At 31.4% G+C, this 22,380-nt stretch overlaps 2 protein-coding genes across 2 annotated transcripts; one reads left to right on the forward strand and one right to left on the reverse strand.

Annotated features, from left to right (window-relative positions):
- Positions 1 to 3,217: 3,217 nt before the first annotated feature.
- On the forward strand, positions 3,218 to 5,345 carry LOC149901565 (pupal cuticle protein 27-like). The gene is made up of 4 exons (XM_090111141.1): positions 3,218 to 3,229; positions 3,642 to 3,876; positions 4,707 to 4,955; positions 5,227 to 5,345. Exons 1-4 carry the CDS (start codon positions 3,218 to 3,220, stop codon positions 5,325 to 5,327), a joined length of 597 nt encoding a protein of 198 aa, XP_089967267.1. The 3' UTR covers positions 5,328 to 5,345.
- Positions 5,346 to 7,119: 1,774 nt separating this feature from the next.
- On the reverse strand, positions 7,120 to 17,697 carry LOC149901566 (cuticle protein 3-like). The gene is made up of 4 exons (XM_090110681.1): positions 17,615 to 17,697; positions 15,566 to 15,754; positions 9,896 to 10,094; positions 7,120 to 7,864 (listed from the first exon to the last, which is right to left on the reverse strand). Exons 1-4 carry the CDS (start codon positions 17,621 to 17,623, stop codon positions 7,767 to 7,769), a joined length of 495 nt encoding a protein of 164 aa, XP_089966807.1. The 5' UTR covers positions 17,624 to 17,697; the 3' UTR covers positions 7,120 to 7,766.
- Between the last annotated feature and the right edge of the window lie 4,683 nt (positions 17,698 to 22,380).

Raw genomic sequence — 22,380 nt, forward strand, 5'->3', positions numbered from 1 at the left:
GAGAAAACGTAAATATTATGTACCACGGGCGAAGCCGGGGCGGACCGCTAGTATATATATATAAATGAATCGCAAAATGTGTTGGTAAGCGCATAACTCGAGAACGGCTGAACCGATTTCGATAATTCTTTTTTTATTATATTCCTTGAAGTACGAGGATGGTTCTTATGTAGAGAAAACGTAAACATGTACCACGGGCGAAGCCGGGGCGGACCGCTAGTCTTTATATATAAAAATGAATCGCAAAATGTGTTGGTAAGCGCATAACTCGAGAACGGCTGAACAGATTTCGATAATTCTTTTTTTATTATATTCCTTGAAGTACGAGGATGGTTCTTATGTAGAGAAAACGTAAACATGTACCACGGGCGAAGCCGGGGCGGACCGCTAGTCTTCTTCTTATATATAAAAATGAATCGCAAAATGTGTTGGTAAGCGCATAACTCGAGAACGGGTGGACCGATTTCGATAATTCTTTTTTTATTATATTCCTTGAAGTACGAGGATGGTTCTTATGTAGAGAAAACGTAAACATGTACCACGGGCGAAGCCGGGGCGGACCACTAGTAATATTATAAATGCGAAAGTAACTCTGTCTGTCTGTCTGTTACTCAATCACGCCTTAACTACTGAACCAATTTGCATGATATTTGGTATAGAGATATTTTGATATCCGAGAAAGGACATAGGCTACTTTTTATCCCGGGAAATAGGATAGGTTTTATCCCGGAAATCCCACGGGAACGGGAACTATGCGGGTTTTTCTTTGAGTGTGCGGGCGAAGCTGCGGGTGGAAAGCTAGTAACTTCATAAAGTGATTAAATAGCTAGTAATGAAATAACACATTTCTTTTTAATAAATGATTATAAGACTCAATAGTAGGCTATTTTTAAACACTAATAATTTTCAGCCAGTCACGCATAAGCTCACTTTCAATCAAAAGCACTCACTTAGAGCTTTATGTATTCTTAAATAAACTTATTAACATCATTAAAATCACGTCTTAAAGCCTGTTCATCATCATCAGCCCATATATTATGTTCCCACTGCTGGGACACGGGCCTCCTATGAGGGTACAGGCCATAATCCACCACGCTGGCCAAGTGCGGGTTGGCGGATATATAGTTGATATATAGCAAACTGAAAATGTTTATACACTTTTATCATTGAAATAAACTATATCACTACAATATAGAGTAGAACAAAAGCTCTGTTGTTGTCTGTCGTTCACTATGTATTTTTAGGTGTGACTATAATATTTTGTTAAGTTTGGGGAACGCCGCGCGTGAAAAGATAGTCATCTAATTATTATTTGACCAATGACGATAACAGCCACTCTTCTTACCAAAACAAAAAAATAATTAAAAATCTGACTCAACAAGAATTAAATTTCAAATGTCAATAAAGTGTCTGAATATAACAAAAGACATATAATGTTACACAAATGACACTCTACGAGCGAAATATAACACAAAATTACAAAATCGTCGTATGTTAGATAGTTTCATGAAATAAATATTATTTTAATCCGCCTAATAGGTATTACTTATAAATGAAAAATTTTGTGAGGATGGATGTTCGTGTCTCTTTCACGAAAAAGACGTGTCTTTTTAAGAATATCATAGGAGCTATAGAACTACTTAATTTTGCCCGTGGATTAAAAATAAAAATAAAAAAATTTTTAGTAAAAAATTCAACCACAAGGTGGGAATCAAACCCGCATCTTTCGCCTTGATAAGTTAAGTTTACTGATTGCAAAGTATCCGCAAAAATTGGCCAATTTGCTAATCGGCTTAACGCACATCTATCGAGTCATTATGAAGACATTTGGACAATATGATTTTTTTCTATATTTTATAATAAAGGGAGTACAAAAGAGCACCTGGGTCGATAAATATTTATGACCTTCTGTAATTACGGCACAAGTTCGCGTCAATTGGATGCGCCAATTTAGTTTTCGACACAGATCATTCAATGGGAACAGGTTTCAGTGAAGATGCTTAAGCTTTGGTCATATTGAGCTTTTTCATATAATGGTAATTAAAAAAATGAACTAAATTTATGTATGATTGAAGAACTTGTGTTGTAAAAAGATGTGTTATTGTTTATATTGCAAGAATTACTATTTATTAATTTTATTACCATTTTAGGCATTGTGAGTGTCTCTTTTTTTAATTGAAAATAGGTATGTTGACGTGTAGCGTGATAAATTCATACCTACTTATTATTATTAGTATGTTTTCGTAATTTTTACAAAAATAACTATCAAATGTAGATCCAGCAGATGCTTTCAAAAATTACAAAATAAAAAATATGACAATTTACATATTTTAGACATCTGTTAATATACCAATATAATCAAGACAATAATACTAATATAACAGACATAGGTAATATAACTTTTCTAAAACTGACTCATTAAGCCGAAAGCTCAGTGTAACCACAGCTTTTCAATTTTAAAAGCACATTTTTTGCGTAAATTATTATTAGCGATGCGTGTATTGTAGCGGTTATATTTAAACAAGGAAGGCACAATTAACAATTATTATTGTTCTATATTTAAAGCACAAAAAATCTTATTGTTACATAACGTTTCAAAAATAATTGATTTTAAAGCTTCCATAAAAGGTTGTCTCGATTCTTTTTTTACGTTAACTTTATGTTCTTCTTACAATATAAATATCCGTTTCAAATGGGAGTTTTATGCCTAATAGACTTTTGGGTACAAAGTATGTAATGTTTTAAAAATATGTTTTAACTAGCTTTCCACCCGCGGCTTCGCCCGCGTTTTGAAAGAAAAACCCGCATAGTTCCCGTTCCGTGGGATTTCCGGGATGAAACCTATCCTATGTGTTAATCCAAGTTACCCGCTATATGTGTGCTAAATTTAATTGTAATCGGTTCAGTAGTATTTGAAAGAGTAACAAACACACACACACATCCTCACAAACTTTCGCATTTATAATATTATAGTAGGATATATTAAGCTTCGCTAAATACTTTACCAATTACAATTCAATTTAAAATCGGTAAGGTCAAAGATTGTACCTAATTTTTGGACATCTTCTATAGAAAGTGACTTTTTCAAAGGTCGTCAGGTAGGTACAGATATTTTAATGTGTTATTTTATTTCTTTGTCTCATATATAAGGATGGGATTAACTTAATAATGTCACAGTACAATTGTGTTCAGAATTAACAGGATTAAAATATACAAAATGCTGAACTTGGTAAGTGTGAAAATTTTATTTAATTTCATAAAATGGCAGCATAAAATAATAATTGTATACTTACATTTTGTTGCTAACTCGTGCACGGCTGATTAGTATTATTAACTTTTTCAAGGGATTTTTCAATTATATTTACGGGAAAAAATGCCGGGAGCCTTTCCGACTTCTATGAGTTCTAAGAACCCAGAAGCGACAAATATTAATTATATTATACTAGCTGCTCACTCCTGTTTCACCCGTGTTTGTCAGTTATGGAAAAATTAGTTTAATAATTTTCCTGGTAAATTTTATATTTCTTCTCCATAAGAACCTTAGCAAAAATACGAAAAAATAGAGGATTTGGTGGATCCTTTATCGAGTTTTGCGCTTAGTAACACAATTAGACACTATTTTAACTTAATTCAAATTCCAGGTCACATTCGCATCTCTTCTCGCATACAGCACAGCTGGTCTGCTACCAACTGCAATTCCAGGCGATACATACCTTCCACCTGGATCATCAGCTCAGAGTGCCACCTACCTTCCACCTGGATCTTCAGCTCAGAGCGCCACTTATCTTCCACCTGGTAATGGCAATACGAGAGCACAGCAGGCGGTGGAGAGAAATGCAGCTGTTCTGAAATTGGATCAGGAAATTGGTGAAGAAGGTAGATAATATTTAGTTTTATTGTATTCAAATACTTTATAAATTATAAAAATTTAAAGAATAGAAGGATTCGATTGATCATGCGGGATCACGGGTGGTCGGCAGGCACCGCTGTCCCGGCATGGCAAAAAGTCGCGTTTTCAAATAACGTAATATGTATATTTTTTTTAGTCTTCAAAATTTTCTTAATAATATAGTCTAATATTATTACAATTTAATGAAATACAAGCTATAGTAATCTAGTATTTGAACCTATGAATTAAAAAGTATGTAAATTTAAAACACACTTTAAATATAAATGAATCTATAAAAGATTACCAATTAAAGCAGTCTCCAAAAGATAAAAAAGAAACAAATTTAAATCTAAATTAATGGGCCTTCGGTAAAACAATCACGATCGCGGAAGATCAAACATTTAACGAGATTAAGCATTAAACACGAAATCAGTGCTTAATTGAAGCTTTAATGTATTCATATTTAAATGCTTTATTAAAAAGGGCAAAGAGTACTTCATACATAATTAGTTGTTTAAGTGGTAATTAGTAAAAAATTTAATAAAAACTTCATCACGCCTAAATCTGCGTGTCGAATTTTGAAACAGCTTGAACCGCCTAACAACAAAAGTACGTTTGGATTATCAATCCGGAGTACATTGTAGTATTTAGTTCAAAAATTAGGTTTTAATTCCTAACTTATAATATTTATTTACTACAGCAAATTATTGACAAAAAAGGTGAATCCTCAACTTCATACACGACTAAATAAGGAATCTCATCTAACCAATCTACAGAAAAATTCTAACAAATTATTAATTTAGAAAACTGCAAACAGGTTTTCGTTACTCCTACGAAACATCCAACAACATACAAGCTGAAGAAGCAGGCGACAGCACTCAAACACGAGGAGGTTTCTCCTACAAAGGCGACGACGGCAAGACCTACTCCATCACATTCACAGCCGGAGAGGGAGGTTACCAGCCCCAGGGTGACCATCTGCCAGTACCACCACCTACTCCACAGGAAATCCTGTTGGCTTTAGAACAGAACGCCCGTGATGAAGCTGCAGGCATATTTGATGATGGTATGTTTTGCTAATCAAAACTTGAAGGTGTTTAAGTTTTATGTAAATCAGGTATAATGATTGAATAGTAGTATACGGTAGGAGCAATATCTATAATTTAACTAACACGAAAACTACTTTGAAGAATTAAAAGAACTATAAATTTAAAAAAAGGAGATCAACAGTAATTTGATAAAATTGAAATAATTATTCAATTATTTGCTTCTATTCCGCAATTAGACATAAGTGTCTTTACTATAAAGATATGTTTTTTTTTATTCTTATTTTTTAGGCCAATACCACGCCGAAGCCTCTGGAAACGATGGATCTGCAAGCTTCAGCTCAGCTAATAGACAAGGCAGCTTTAACTCAAAATCTGGTTACTCTTACTAAAAATAGAAATGTGATTATTTGAATACATTGTTTTATACAGATGAGCAAGCTATTTATACCTAAATGAGAATTTTTATGAATAAAATTTGACACCATTAAATATAATCTTTTATTAACCGACGTTCCCAAAACTACTGAATATTCTTGAGTTTTGGTATAACTGATTTATGCCATTACAACATTACGTTCACCGATACAATATTAGGAAAATCATTATTAAAATGTTTATATTTTTACTTATTACAAAAGCAACAGAACTAACTTTGATCCTTCAAACCTTCTCAGTCTAAAATTATAGCACTTTAATTTTATAATAATTTTGCAATATTGCCGTGAAATCTCACGTTGTTCAAATGGGAATTAGCCTCGGGATCACGTAACTGCCTCATTAGTTGGCAAACACACGCGGTATAATGACAACAATCAAATTATGTAGAGCCTTGACTTACTAACGATCGTTACTCCAAATATATCTTGTAGATGAGATAGTTTTGATTCGTTTTAGATAGAAAAAAATACATGGATGAGCGTTACTTTTGTAAGAGTTGTTAATGATGTATTATTGTGATTTATAGCAATTTATTGTATTGTAGCAATTGCTAATGACACCTTTGCAACATTACGAGTTTATACTCGATCACTATATTCTCTGTATTCTAGAATGTACGATACAGTGGGAACGTTATTATGCTGTTGTATTTTATTAAAACACAGCTATTATAAATGCCTTACACTTTGATATAAATAAGATTTTATATTTAGCTTACTCTGTTTAAAAATAAATAATCTAAACTATGTAACTCATATTATAAATGCTAAAGTTCTATTGTTTGTATGAATGTCTATTGCTGAATCATAGACAAGATCGAATTTAGAAAAAGAAGTATACAATATACATATTACGCAGATTACTGGTGATGATTACGTGGTACTAGTGTATAATGCTCATTAATGCTTTTACATGATATTCTGAGTTTTTTGAAGTGAAAACTTCTTTAGCGGCGTTGGCGTTGGCGTTTTTTTTTTAGCCCTTATATTCCATGCGTAAGACGGATACCATTCTAAAATATCAAACATGCTGAACGTTAATAATCAAGTTTTCACTTCTGCCGGCACTCCCGGAGTGCAACCCGTTTTTTTCTTATCTCTCTCTCTTTTATCTGTCTTAATAAACTATTTTAACCACAAAATGAAAATAGTTAAACATCACGAAATCGTTACACCTAATCAAAATAAAGAGCAAACTAAAACAGATGAGATTTATTGTTTTATTCTGGCAGGCGCTAGGTTTTCTTATCACTACATTTATCTGTAAACATGGTATTTTCTTCTTTCAACTTCAGAGTTTCGCTTAGTAATTAGGAAACATAGAAATTAGAATATGCTGAAGTTGACACATGAACTAAAAATTGTTATTATTATGTGTTTCGATACATTGTAGAATTTAAATATGTCAAATCAATAAAATTATTTTTAACCTTTCATAAGGAAAGTAGAAAGAATTTTATCTAGTAATTTCAAAGTTAAACTAAAAACTATGTATGATGATATGTGATGAATAATGCACGCATCCTTATGAAATTGTTCATTTGATACGTGTAAATTTATTAATTTAGGAATATGTGAATGTTGGTTACATGAGTAGATTCAGTAGGTAGTGACAATGCATTGAATTATGCCCTAATTTTATTTTATCTTATAGATAAACACAGTTCTATATCATTTTCATGTTGGTATTTATTTCCAAGATTGCATTGAGGATTGTTATAAATAGGGTTCAATAAAAAATATATTTACAAAAGAATTTAATTTTATTCATAGAATAAATAAATCGCGTTTGGATCATTGGATCAATGACTACAATATTAGAGTATTTTCTATCACATTTCAGTTATTATTATTGATATAATATCACTTAATTCGCGAGCCTCGTTCACTTTGAGATAGTAAATGGTAAGTGAGTACATTTCACAGATAAGGACTAAATATTTCCAATTTTACTAGAAGAATTTAACCATCCATAATAAGCAAAAGATCAAACATTGAACTATAAAAGGTTTAATCTTTTATTTAATTCAGACGTTTGAATATAAGTCTATTAAGTTTCAGGAAGTGTTCAGGAAGGGAAGGGACTTGAATCGCCTATTTAGCGATAAAGGAACACCTAAAACATCCACAATTCCGAATGTTTTTCGAGCCTCAAATGGGATTAGGATGTAGGTGGGATAGAAGGATGGTGGGATGGGAACCTTGGATGGGTCAGGGATGGGAACTATAATACTTAATAGCATTATGTGAAGGACAACCAATTTGAAAGACAGCAATTGCCTTTTTGAAAGGTATTTTAGTATCTCATCTGACCTATTCAATTTAGTCGTATTATATTGGACTGTGCGCATTACCACGTACTATCTAAGCGCGGGAGTTTGATTTTTATATCTAGAATCGTCTGAAGCCAGCTTGCGCGCGAGCGTTGTAGTTTTGAGTGAAGGCAGCGGCGCCGGATGAACCTCCGTATTTGGCTGGGTTGTACTGACCTGGAATAAGGAAATTGTGCATTAATATACAAGTATTAATATACAATTTGATGGAGGAATATAATTTCTCTCGGAAATCTTTCGAAGCCTTGGCTCTTCTAGTAAGATAGGAATGGTTTAAGGAACATTTTGAAGATGTATTAGTGTTTATATTATTAAAAAAGATGTCCAAATTTTCCCATTAGAAATAATCTCCGCCTATTGTAAGATAAACTATTGCAACGTTAGTAATTTCAGTTTCATACACATTCCTATGTAGATTTCTCAACAGAAAATGGCAACTGTAAATACAAGGAAATACCACAAGATGCACCTTATCGCCTTTGGAACTCATTACTCATGATCTATCATATTCATACATCTGTTATTACAGTTAAAAATGAATCTTGTTTCAAAGCCAATAAAGTTGCATTTTGATTTGACACTCAAACGAGAGCTTTTTCAAATTTTATAATGCAATGATACGCAAATTTTGACTCTATACCTTTAGATATAAGGTTTAAATTACAAATAAATGATGATGTTATAGTGCAGTGAAAGGTCAGAAACAAAGATGTGTGGCCCTGAACATCTTAGGTCTATTACCGAGTGTAAATTCTTTAATGATGCGTGTCAGACGCAATAAATTGCTAGTAACATAAACTAGTTTGTGCCCGTGACTTCATTCATCGATTTACTGTAAATATACGTAAAGATAGGAAAATGTAGTGGTTCTGAAAGATTTATCATCTCATGTTGAAGGACACATCTTAATAATATGTACTTTAAATGGTATTTGAAATGATGTGTTTTATACTGTACTATGTAATATGAAAATATTTAAGACATCTTTTATTAAATAATTAAATATTTTGAACGCACAGACATTGCAAAACTAAATAATTTTATAGAAATGGAGATCGAAACCGTACCCTCTAACGCAATACGCTGAATCAAAACAACGTAATCAATTTACTCTGTATAGTTTTATATGCAATAAATTATAGACATTGAGAACCAACGTCATTTTAAAACAGATAGAAACCGAACCTATGACCTAAGCCTATTTCACCACACGCATTAAACTGCGCTATCTCCCAGGCATTTCATATTTATGAACATTACATAAGTGGTATCGAATGTAATGCCTAACACTAATATACAAATTTCTTATCGATTTTAAAGAGCAAAATTTCATTAAGCTCGTTGAACTCTTTTCCTTCTGGACACGTACTAAGAACGATTTGATTTTTAAATATTGAACTGTGATTCATTATGAAATTTACACGTGATTCAGAACAATTTTTTACATAATCCATAATATTTTTGCATAAAAACAAATTATCATTCATTTTTTTTTGGGTCAATACTTTTTCTGCAGACTAGATTTCTATAAGAAAATGTATTATCCCAACATTTTTATACAGGTGTCCCACTATCGGTATACTAAGCACGAAGGGACTTGTAAACTTGCATACACTGATCACGTAAAAATACTTAAACAACAAATTTACGCCAAAAATTTTTTGCTAAATTTTTCCTTAAAATCATGTTTTCTTCTCTAGCTTCGAGCAGCCGGCATTTAATGCTTCGCTTCTGAGCATTTTGTTTGTTAGGGGCTTGTTAGGGGAGTACACTGTACATACAGAGTTTTAAGAATTCACCTATATGAAAAAAAAAATGCATCCGGAATTTTATAAGTATTTACGTACTTAACGTATGCAAAACTATAACCGCCATTGAGCGTAGAATACCGACGGTGGGACACCCTGTATAAGCTAACGATTCAAACTTGAGACCCTTCTGTACTTAAACATAGTTTCAATAAGACCAATAATAAATCATCCGTTCAAAGAAAGTTTTACAAATGACATGAAACTAAGAATTCGAATATGGCTCTACATTTTTTTGTAATACTGCTTTCCGAATCGGTGGTAAATGTTAAAGCTATGTTATGATGATTCAAAAGTGCTTCTAGAAGATGTCTAATTTAATAAATAAATGACTAGCCATATAATAATATAATAGAGTATATAATTATGTTAATCTTACCATCGTCAATGATGCCAGCGGCCTCATCACGGGCGTTCTGTTCCAAAGCCTTCAAGATAGCTTCAGGGGTTGGGGGAGGGGTGGGGAAGTGCGCGCCCTGGGGCTGGAAACCACCCTGGTTGGCGGTGTAGCTCACGGAGTAGACCTGGCCGTCGTCACCGGTGTACTGGAAGCCTCCTTGCGCTTCGATACCATCGGCCTGGAATAGGGTTTTGTTATAAGTATGTTTGTGATATTCAAACACTAATTTTAGGGACTAAGTGTTGGCCGTGACTTCGTCCACGTGGTGAAGTTAATAGATATTATGAAGATTAATAAGCACTAATATAAAAAGACAATATAAATAAAGGATATACATATTTTTAATGTATAAATTAAAACTACTGCTATCTTATATTGTTTAATGACGCGATAAATAATAATAGTAATAAATAAATTTATGTACTTATGTATTTTATTTTATTTATGTATTACAAATAATTTGACTTCTCAACAAAATTCATTGATTGTAAAATTTACCATATATTTAGCACTCAAATAAATCGTGATAAAAATGGGCTCTATTTCTGTGGTGTTTGGTATATACCTCGTAAGTGCAAAAATGGCCATTTTTTGTTTTTTGGCCATCTGTACTGATAAAAACGTCCTCTTTCGTTTGGTCTATGTCACATAAGCCTATTGATAGTAGAAATACCTTAAATAGGTTGTATCAAAACCACTTAAGTACAAAAAAAAATATTTTTATTTGATACAAATATATTAATGTAACTTAACATAGACTTGTAAAACGAATACTCAATCAACGAACGGCCATTTGCAACGTAAGAGCACTTAACATAATTAGACCAAACTTGAATAATTATTATCACCACTTAACTTATTTGTACCAAATCAAATAAAATTATTTGTGAACTTAACAGGTCTTCTCTGAGTTCTCCCTTACTTAAATATAACGTTATTTGGCACATAATTTAAATCTTCAGACATTAGGTCTCAAGCATTATCTATAAAGAAACATGCATGTGATGCAAGATCTCTTAGACTTAGTGTGTTCAGAAACGTTTACCAATCTTTAAATCGATTTAAAGATTGGTAAACCTTTAAAAAGCCAAATAACGATACCTACATGCACAAGGTTTGATTCTTTGTCTCTTCAAATTCATTCTTTCATGTCAGATTAGAATAGATTTAGAAAAATCGGAGCATAAGGCAACATTTCACTATGAAACTAAAAGATAAAAGCTGTTTGTTTACAGATTCCAAATTTAACTGCATCTGTAGCCTTTTATAAAAGAAACTTTGGACTTTTAATTAAAAAATCCGCAAAGTTACTACTAAACGAACATTCCATTATGTTATGTATGAAGGAATAGCTCAAAGAGGTGCGGATGAAATCGCATCATGCTTATGGCATTTTATTAACCGTTTGGCAGAAGAAGTACCTAGAGTAGCTTATTTTATATTCCGTGTTTTCCAGGTCAAAAACAGTATAATATCTTGCCTGTTAAGCAGATATTGAAAGATTCATTCAAAAAAGAAACAGCACCATCTCCGTTCCCCGAGATAAATGAAAATGACCAGCAATCGCCATGATGTAAAATTAATTAATGAATCTGACTTCTTTCCATTTTCGAAACTATTGACTACCTACTCATTTTATCAAAAGAAATACTGCAACAGACAAAACTACATTTGGTTAGAACTGTATTTTCTGGTTGATGTATGAAAAGTCTAATGACGTAGATTTTAAATACTCTTTGAGTGAAAATGAAGAGTTTCTGTATTTCTGGTTTAAGAGAACTGAGAAAAGATAGAATTCTCCGAAGTGGCTTTGGCATTGGCCTCTAATGAGCCTATCAATATCGATGCTCTGAAATTCAAAGATATCTTAGATCTCCTGCCAATAAGTGATCCAATTTATGATGGTTATTTCAAATCATTGTCTCATCTTGGTCTCATAGTCCGACTAGAAACAATCTTATGACTTTCAGTGACAGTGATGACGACTATGAATGAATGTTGTAGTGGTACGTTTTACAAACAAATTTTATTTGACTTGATCCAGCTCGTAACTATTTGCAGGGTAAAGACATCTTCTCACAAGGAGAAGACATGAGCAGTAATCACCACGCTTGCTCACTGCTGGTTGGTGATTTCAGACCAAAATCCCGGTTGCCATCACGATGTTTTCCTGTTATTAGAAATGATGATGTTTTCTTGTTATAGAAGATGTATCTCTGGTTATTAGAGAATCTACTTATGCATCCGAAAAAGACACATTGGTACATGTCGGTTGATGGGATCGATCCCGCAGCATCTAGCACGGCAGGCAAGCGAACTACCGTGACTTCTGAACCACACACACACACACACACACACACTACTTTTAGAATTTTACTTTGTAGAGAGAGTATCAGAGAATTGCATATTGCACGAAAATCACAATATTTCCTGGCTTTTTTATGAGTACTTATTTGTGGCAAATCACACTCCTATTCGTTTTTGTTTTTATATATGGTTAAATCTATTTGTATGGAAGACGTTTCCCCATAATATTTGTTTTTTAATGTCTGTTTATGTCTCCGTCGAAAAAAAAAAGACAAATCCTTTCCATTAATGTAAAAATAGGAATAAATACTAATTAAGAGTACAAATAAATATGCTCTAATCCACTTAAGTACACACGTTTTAGACATTTTCACATCATTTTCACATTTTTTCTTTTGGTACAAACATGTTAAGTAACAATTACTCTTGAACTAGAACATTTTTTTTATTTTTTTTGTAAGTGTTCAAAACTTGAACATAATAGACATTTAAATATCATAAATTTGTTTTACTCAAGTGTTTATTCCGATCTGTAGCAACAGGGTAGCAACCGTGAAAACTTTCAAACGCTCATACCCAAAAATCACCATTTTGCACTTAAGTTGTACGTACCAAATACCACAGATTTCTTTTCTTTACCACTTAACACAGGCGGAGTCAGGGCAAGTGACTAGTTATGTATAAACTGCACTGGGAACATTTAAGATGCATAATTTCCATAGTAATTCCATTCTGAAGTTTTATCATACACGTAAAGATCCCATTGTTCTCACGATTGCATCGCTTTGAATTTGTTTATTGTAAAGTTTACATCCAGTGATTGGAGAGCGATAATATATTATAGCTTGCAAATATTTTTAGCCGTTATTGAGTTGAATGAAAATTTATTATCGTTAGAATCTTCTATAAATAAATAAATTCTATAATTGTTTATGAGATGACGAAAAATGAATAGTATTTTAAGTCTTTTATGTGAACTTAATAGTTACTACCGATAATTAGCTTAACATAGCTTAGCAGGTTTAGTATGCGCAAGCTTTATTCTTCTGATCCTTGAAATGTAACCTCTTATGATTTATTTCCATACTAAACTTTGATATTATGCTAACAATGATACATAATTACTTGACCTTATAGTCGTTTCTATTTAAAATATAATTAATTTCCGACATTATAGTAATGAATAAAACCATTAACTTTTTAAATTCCTATGTAAGTAAATGTATGAAAATCAACATTTATTTGAAGATTTATGCAAATACTACCAGAAGCATTTAAAAGTAAGTTGTTTTACTTGTATTCTACAAAAAAGACAATATCAAATTCATCTCAATGCTACCAAAATATAATAAAAGTAACAGACATAAAAATATCAAAACAATATCGACAACATCTTTCCTAATTCATCATTCATTTAATTTATACCGTTATAGTTTTATCAAAATAACGCAATCCAGATTTTTTTATAAAACATTTCCAATTCAAAACTAACCTTACCCAACATATCGAAACAAACATTTGATCAACCTTCATGAATTAATTACCATTTGACACGTATCCAATATCAAATGATGACACTATAAATATAACCCGGCATAATTTAAAATAAATTACGCATAATAGCCGTCCCTTGCGTTACAATACATCACAAAATGTTAAGGTTGCGTAAACCGACATTTCGAATAGGTCGCCGTAAGGTGGTCACCGACCTTTAGTGATTGCCTCTTTATAGGAAATTTGTTTGGCCTTGCAGTAATAGACTGATACTAGATCTCACGGTGAATTTACATCAAGCGAGCGCATGCTCATTCTAACCCCACTATGCCAAATTCTTTTAGTGTGAGGCGTAGAGCATTCTTTCGTCGTTCTTCGTGTTCGAAATGATTCTATTCAAATACTGAACAACACTGAATACGAGTTATCGTACACTAAAAGATCACGAACGAATGCTCTAGCTCTATGTTCGTTTGGTGTAAATGCAGCGTCAAAGCATGTTTAGAAGCCAAGCGGGTCAAGTTACAACTAACTGTGTTAGCGTTGAGATGATTAATTTGTTGTTTAACTAAACTTGAATTACCTGTGTTTTGTTATCGACACGACCTTTAACATATTTAAACTGAGCTTTTATCGCAACTGATCAGATTTTTTTATATTTTACCGAGGATTTAGGTTATGAGGATAAGGAGGTTTTTTTTTAGAGAATGATTTTGTCTACAAAGATGCACTGCTAAACTATTGGCATATGAACTCAATATAACAATTTGTCATGCAGCAGTTGCGAATAATTGCAAGCGAATTCCTTTACTGGCTAAGAAATAAGGATAACTTTTGGAAGTTCAAACTTTACATAGAAAAGAAGACTGTTATTTGTATGGAAATAGTTTCTAGAGAAGAAAATAAATAGGATTTAAATATATAATAATACTTAAAATATGAGAAGTCATAAACAATCTCTAGGTTCTGTTTTTTTTTTGTATTATGCTAATTTATAGATAAAACTATTTTGTCATTCAAATCTAAATGAAATAAAATGTAAATATATGGTCAATAAATTATGCTCAATTTCACAATAATACTAAATACGTGATGGACCATTAGCTTAAGTTAATAAGCAATAATATAAGTGATATAAGCTATTAAATGTTTAGGAATAGCTATTAAACATTTAACTTAGAATTTAGATTATGTAACAAGTTGTGAGTAAGACTAAGTTAAAGCTTAGATTGTGAATTGATTTTTGTAACACTTATCATTGATTTATGGATGTTAAGACATGGTTTGATTGAATATTTTTTTAATATTAAAATTATTTTGTAATATTAATCGATAATGTAATGAAATGATTACCTGCTATTAAAGTTATCGTGTTGTGCTTTTACTATTGAGTTTATTTAATACCTAAATGTGGATTGTATTTGCATCTGCATAGAATTTTTTTTTTCTTTGATTCATTAAGTGGCTCATAATATTATTCATTTGTCTTGTAAAATAGGTATGACATTGAGTTTCAGTAAATTGTTCTAACATACGTTAAACATGCACTTTTGTAATACATAGACATTACAACATGTTAATCCCGTGTATCAAGTAAGTGTCTTTAAACATAATCTGTCTTACCACAAAAAAACTGTAGACAGGGTTTATTTTTTAGCACGGGTTCTCTGGTTTTGTTGTATTTCACATAAACAACTATTAAAGTGACAGATCTCGTTACAGTTAGACTGTGTTTAAATTGTTTTGCGGTAATACCTACCACATGTTTCCTATCCATGTAAATCACACATATGAAATGCTTACATGATAGCTATCCATTACCCCGTGCTAACAGTAAATGTATCTCACCTCACGGCCCTGCTCCTCAGCCTTGATGCCATTCTCGGTCTCATAGTTCCACCGGTAGGAGTCCTCCTTAACCTCGGAGTCCAGAGAGATGATACGCGCATTCTTCTCTAAGCCAGCTTGCGGCCGATTGGACTCGTAGTTTGGAAGGAAGGCTGCCGCGGCGAAGCCGACGAATGAGGCAATAAGGAGCTATAATAAAAATAAGATTAGTTAGGTTTTGGTTACCTGTTAAGTTAAAATTTGGTATTGGCATGTAAAAGAGCTATGGAGTTTCTTGCCGATTCTTCTCCATAGAAACTGCTTTCTGAATTGGTGGTAAATGGTAAAACTATGTTTGCTTTCCGAATTGGTTGTAAAACTATGTTATGACGATTTAAAAGTGTCTGTTTCTAGAAGTCTAATTGAATAAGTAAATGATTGAGTTTGAACTGGATTGTAGTTAGGCGGGACCACACAGAGCGAGCAGCCTCGCGAAGCAATTGCTGTGTGAAGTACATAGTGTGAAAGTGACTTGGCCGAGGAAATAGCGTGTGCTGTTTTCCTCGGACGAGTCATAATCAATTGCTTCGCGAGGCTGCTCGCTCTGTGTAGACCTGCCTAATGACCCAAAAATTTAGTTATATATCTGAAGAATATGTGTTTTTAGTTTGTAACGTATAAACTAATTATATCATTATTAATGTCCTATAATATTATTTGTTTTTTGTTTGCTTTAATGATGATGGCATATCATTTACTTTTTGTATACACTGTAACAAATTTAAAATTAAACACACATTTCTTCTTTGCGAAACGTGCAATCGTTTACATGACTTTTGTTTGAACAAACTTGCAAAATATTAATAGAAATCGTACAGGAAAACGTGGGTGGACCTTATAATTATGTAACGTGTTAAATGGATAGGTCATAATTTAAAAGTACTACATACGATAGTCGCACTGTAATAGAGCCTTTGACCTCTCATAGTATCTTATTACGACACATTTAGTAATGTTAATTATATATTTGAATCAGAATATCATTGATTTAGAATTTGATTGATGGGTTTTTTATTAATTTAAATTTTGATTTTGATTACGATGAATTTTGACTTTACAATAGTCTATTTAGGGCTGATTTTTCAAATCGTGGTTAAAATTTATTCGTCGAATAACGTATTAAACTACCATTTTAAAAATGTATACTTATTGCCCGTATTTGACAGTTTACAGGTGACATTTTAATATTATCGTGTAATACTTTATTGGACGAGTAAGTTTTATCCAAGGATTGTAAAATTGGCCCTTATTATTGTTCTAATTAGAGTTAGATATTACGAATAATATTGATCTAACTATTATTAAGTAGACACATTTTTTATATGTATGCAGATGTATATTTTTTTATTTCACGTGAGACCAAAATATATACGAATTTTGTTGGAATTAAAGTTCTCAAATTTGAATGTGGGATTCCAGTGACGCCCAACTAATTCTATTGTTTCTTTAATTACGCAAATATATATTGTTCTACTTTGAATAACTAAGAAACAGCTAGGTCATCTGAAATATAAATTTAAATACTAAATTTGGACTAAAAATTGGAGGGAAAAATTATTGTTGTAATTAAAAAGGACGGTCTACATTTATAATATAATATTAACTAGGTTCTAAATATTGTTCTTTAAATTAGTTTTTTATGCATTTAAATTTTTTCCATCTCATCATATTTATAAGAACAGATGAATATAATGTATTTAAACATAAATTAATTATATTAACAACTTTTAATTTTTGTTATATTGTTAAAGTTATTATACAAGGATTATTTTTTTTTGATTATATTTAAATTTTATAAAATTTGCTAAACTTTAAAATCACTATCTTGTTAAATAAAAAGGATGATAACTTACAACTACAAACAAAATTTTGGAACTTTTTTAACTTGACTTCAAAAAGCTTTGTACTGCTTTTTGAACTTAGGACTTTTTAACAATTTCTTTAACTAAATCTACGATTGTTAATCGAAATTACATATCGATTCTACATTATATATTATTATTTACTCACCACCTGCATGTTGATTGAGGTCGGAGTTAAATCTCGAATGATGATTCGCTTTGACTCGCTGCGTTTATATACATACGAGAAGTTACAAAATTCATACTAGATTATAATGAAATAGCTTTTCCCAATAAATATCTGAACTTTAGACAGTTTTGCGTAAGTTTTTTTTTTCTCTGTAGGCTAAGATATCATTTGACTGTAATTGTATCGTAAATTTTTAGGGGGCCTTGGCTTTAAGGTGTTTTGGATTGACTAAACGGTCGGTTCAGATAACTATCGATGTGAGATATGAACCGTACTTAAGTATTTTGTTTAAAAGTTCAAAATTATTTTAAATTTGAGTTTTTTACAATATTTACACAATAAATTTTATTGACATAATAAATTATGTCAATTAGACTTCTACAAAATTATAAGATTCAAAGAGTTGGTGTATTTTTTGATGGTACAAGATAAAATGCATGAATCGTTTTGACCTGTAGATATTTTCTTGTTTTATTGTTATGCTCTGAAATTTCCAAAGGGATCTTATAATTAAGTAATAAAGTTTTGGTCATTTTGGTCCTTCTATCTTTCTTATAGTGTCATGTATTCAAATCTCACCATAAGATCGTGATATTTTAATTTTTTCTTGGTGTTATATTTATGTTCATGCTATAACTGTAAATAATATGCTTTTTCTATATTCATGAATTCTGCAAAGCTTTATTAATTTGTACTCATAGATTCAATTATTATTTATATGTAATTATTAAAGTATTAAAGAAAGTAAGATTTCTGAAGATGTTAGCTATTTAAACTTATAACTACTTAATGCTTAAGCAAGAATATACATTTTAGAAATCTATTGTCAAAAGATTAATATTTTATATTTTTTTTTATGGTCCAAGTCGGGGTGCGTCACTTGTTTTAAATGTTGACCATCATAAATTAATAAATGAAATGATTATTTAGGGTTTATTTGCATGAAATATGAAAATAATGACATTTATTACCTAGGTAAAGCCTAAGATTTATCTAGGCTTGTAGCAAATTAATTGTGCTGGTATTTGACTTAATAAAAGCTTAAAATATGTAAAGAATAAGAGGGAAATTCATGAGAATTGGTAGAGCCGTTTCGCAGAGTATGGTTACTAACATTGTGACACCAGAATCTTATATACCTATACGAGATCTTTATTTTATTTTCATCTTCGAATTAGAAAATGAAGCATCATATTATTGTCTAATAAAGTATTATTATTTAAGTTATTTAAAATTATATTTTCATCAATAAAAATTTAACACGAAAAAAAAATGGTTTGAAAGCAGTAGAATCTCAACAACCTTCCTAATACCTACGAACCCTTAATCAGTCCATTAATAAAAATAAATAAATAAACGCAACTTATTATTTCTACTTAAATAATTTATTATAGTGTCGGTAGCAAATAAATATGCATTAATATTATCATAAAATTATTACTTATTGAATACTTTACACCTTTACACATATAGATAAGAGTTGTAACACTAATTAGTTGACAGATTATATTTTATTATAATGTTAAACGCAATTAAATTATTTACTATATAAATAGGTATTCTTTAGTATGATGAATCGAAGGTAGCGTGTTGTCTCATGTGTGAGGCTTCAATTTTCATTCATAAATAGTATGTGAATTTTTTCTCTATGCGAAATATATTAATATTTAATATGTGTTTGTATTAGCTTGTACTACTTATACTTGCATAGGTACTTTGATATCCTTAAAAAGCTAAAATTGACAGCCAAAGTTCTTTTGTTAAGAAATTAAAGACTTAGAACGATTACAGTATGACCGTTCGAATTCAGTGAAATAATATAATATTTAAATCATCTTACAAAATCCATTAATACAAATATTATTAAAAACTCTGCAGTAATTTCAAAATTGAGCTTTTATCCTAGGTTAGACAACTAATGCATATTGGTGAAAACAACGTTCAATTCCTGATTTCATTTACCAAACAGCTTAATTTCAATATAAATCTTGTGTCATACCAATCTCTAACTAAAATAACTTGACATTAACAAAAAAACTAGAAAGCATCTGCTCGATCTTAGACATTCTTCATACATTGCGAACGAACCCACGCTATGCACTAGTGTCAAAGCCCAAAGGACAGGTGATAGGTGCCTTATCATCCGTTTCGTAACAAAGTTCAATGTTAAATAACTCCACATTCACTAAGCTATCGATCTATAGATCATAGATGATGATCTATAATAGGGTAATACTTATAGATCTATATAGACTTCCTGTTCTTTATCGTGCAATGGTTGAAGGGTTATGGGTTCGATTCCTAACGAAAATTAGAACAATTGTCGCTGTGGAATAAATAATTAAATTTCGTGTAACGTTTACGCTACGAATTGAGGGTTTTCGTTGATTTAGGTAAAAAATATTATAATATAGAACCATTTTTTAAAAAAAGATTATGAGAATTGACTACTTCTTTGTGTTCTTTAAAAAAGATACGTAGACTGTTTTTAAACACCTATAATTTATAACTTAACATGTGTTAATTTATTTATTATTAAAACACCATCAGTTACAGTACTAAAGTAATAATAATGAGAAATATAGGTATGTGCCTACTTATATACTTAGTACCTATACTAAAATATGATTACGAATAAAAGTTAATCATGAATGAAAATATTTAAGAGAAGGCATCATAATTGATAATGCTCAAGTGTAGTAATAGCTAGTCTTATATCACACTTAGTTCTCACATTCTTATAGTAGAAGAAAGGTCATTATTTTGCTCAACACTGATATTTGGAGTCCACACCCTAGAGTTCCACTTAGCCATTGCATTATGTATTGCATATTCATGATTTTAGTAGGATATTGTTGTAAAAAAAACATAATTAACTGTATGTATTGTAATGATGTTATGATCCTGAAAGTCTTATATAGATAACTAGCTTTCCGCCCCCGGCTTCGCCCGCGCAGTCAAAGAAAAACTCGCATAGTTCCCGTGGGATTTCCGGGATAAAACCTATCCTATGTCCCGGGGTAAAAAGTAAAGTCCTTTTTCGGGTATCAAAATATCTCCATACCAAATTTCATGCAAATTGGTTCAGAAGTTTAGGCGTGATTGAGTAACAGACAGACAGACAGAGTTACTTTCGCATTTATAATATTTGTATGGATTATAACGATGCACGCTGGTTTTTTTAAATATATAAAAAAAACCTCTTATGATTTTGGTGAAATTTTTTTTACAGATAGAATAAAGTCTAAAATATACCTATAAGAATATGGCCGTCAATCTTACGATAATTATTATGGAAACAGCAACTAAAAATGAGAGGAGAGCTAAAAAAATATTATCTATTAGTAGAAATGTATTCTTGTTACTCAGAAAATGCTATTATATAATATTTTAGATCATTAGTATTTAAACAAACAAGTATGATTATTTAAAGTAAAGAAGTATGAGGTAACTATTAGTTTGAGAGAGCTAATGTATTGTGTACATAATAAAGAGCATGTATTTTATGTGTATGTGTGTTTGTACCAAATAAGTGCCGAAACTACTAGACTAACTTCCAAAATTATTCATTAGTTTATAGCTATATTATTCTGAAAGAATGAATAACTAAAAATTATTTATTGCGTTGCAAAAGCATTCCTAAAATAAACAGTAATTAAAACAACAGATCAAGGCGGCTTTATCGCTACGTAGCGATCTCTACCAAGCAACCCTTAAGAAAGCGAAATAAAACAACGTGAAAATGTATCTATCTCTATTATTTTATCTCTAGTCCATTCAGAATCAAAATTAGTCCATGCGAAAATTTGTGAGGATGTGTGTGTGTGTTTGTTACTCTTTCACGCAAATTCTACTGAACCGATTACAATGAAATTTAGCACACATATAGAGGCGTAACTTGGATTAACACAAAGGATAGGTTTTATCTCAGAAATCCCACGGGAACGAGAACTATGCGAATTTTTCTTTGAAAACGCGGGCGACGCCGCGGGCGGAAATCTAGTTGAATATAAGTGATAGTTGGAGACATAAATATTACCAACTAACAGGGTCGAAGTCCAAATATTTAATTACTTCATTAATATTGATATATATTTCAATAAATCATAATCATATTACCGCAACCTAAAACCAAAGAACGAATACATGTCTATTGTGTTACGATAAATGACCTCGGGGGTCAAATGCTTGAGACAGGTTTCGTGTGACCCGTGATTTATTTTAAACTATCCTAACCACTTACTATTTGTGGCTATTGACTTAGTATAACTCATATAGAGTTAGTTTATGCAAGAGGTGTATACAGAAAAGGACATTTAAGATTATTTTTTATTCGGTAGTAAAGGGATAAAACCTCTGTCACTCAATATCTCTTATATATAATGAAAAATCCTATTAAAATCTGTTCAAATGTTTCTAATGCTAGAGCTGACAAACATACAAAATGTCAGTAATTTTTATTTGTATTATTAGCCTCATATTTTAATTGTTTCTCCTCTCTTCTTTTTAAATTAGCTGTGCTCCAGTGTTTTACCCGCATTGCTCCGCTCCTGTTGGTCTTAGCGTAATGATATATTATAGCCTTATAGCTTTCCTCGATTAATGGGCTATGTAAAACCGAAATAATTTTTCAAATCGGACCAGTAGTTCCCGAGATTAGCGCGTTGTAACAAACAAACTCTACAGCCTTATAATATTATGTATAGATTTAACTTTAACTAAATTCTCGGTGAGAATTAGAATCT

Source organism: Colias eurytheme, chromosome 16 (genome assembly GCF_061535395.1).
Source record: "Colias eurytheme isolate Ceu_HAF_F1 chromosome 16, ilColEury1 Martin Lab GWU primary, whole genome shotgun sequence".
Taxonomy (NCBI): domain Eukaryota; kingdom Metazoa; phylum Arthropoda; class Insecta; order Lepidoptera; family Pieridae; genus Colias; species Colias eurytheme.

What these genes read in the sequence shown, in the direction of transcription:
- LOC149901566 (XM_090110681.1), bottom strand. An exon ending in CTGAGGAGCAGGGCCGTGAG is followed by an intron (nt 10,095 to 15,565) that starts GTGAGATACATT and finishes ACCCTATTCCAG; the next exon opens with GCCGATGGTATCGAAGCGCA. An exon ending in CGCTGGCATCATTGACGATG is followed by an intron (nt 7,865 to 9,895) that starts GTAAGATTAACA and finishes TCCTTATTCCAG; the next exon opens with GTCAGTACAACCCAGCCAAA.
- LOC149901565 (XM_090111141.1), top strand. An exon ending in TCAGGAAATTGGTGAAGAAG is followed by an intron (nt 3,877 to 4,706) that starts GTAGATAATATT and finishes AACTGCAAACAG; the next exon opens with GTTTTCGTTACTCCTACGAA. An exon ending in TGCAGGCATATTTGATGATG is followed by an intron (nt 4,956 to 5,226) that starts GTATGTTTTGCT and finishes CTTATTTTTTAG; the next exon opens with GCCAATACCACGCCGAAGCC.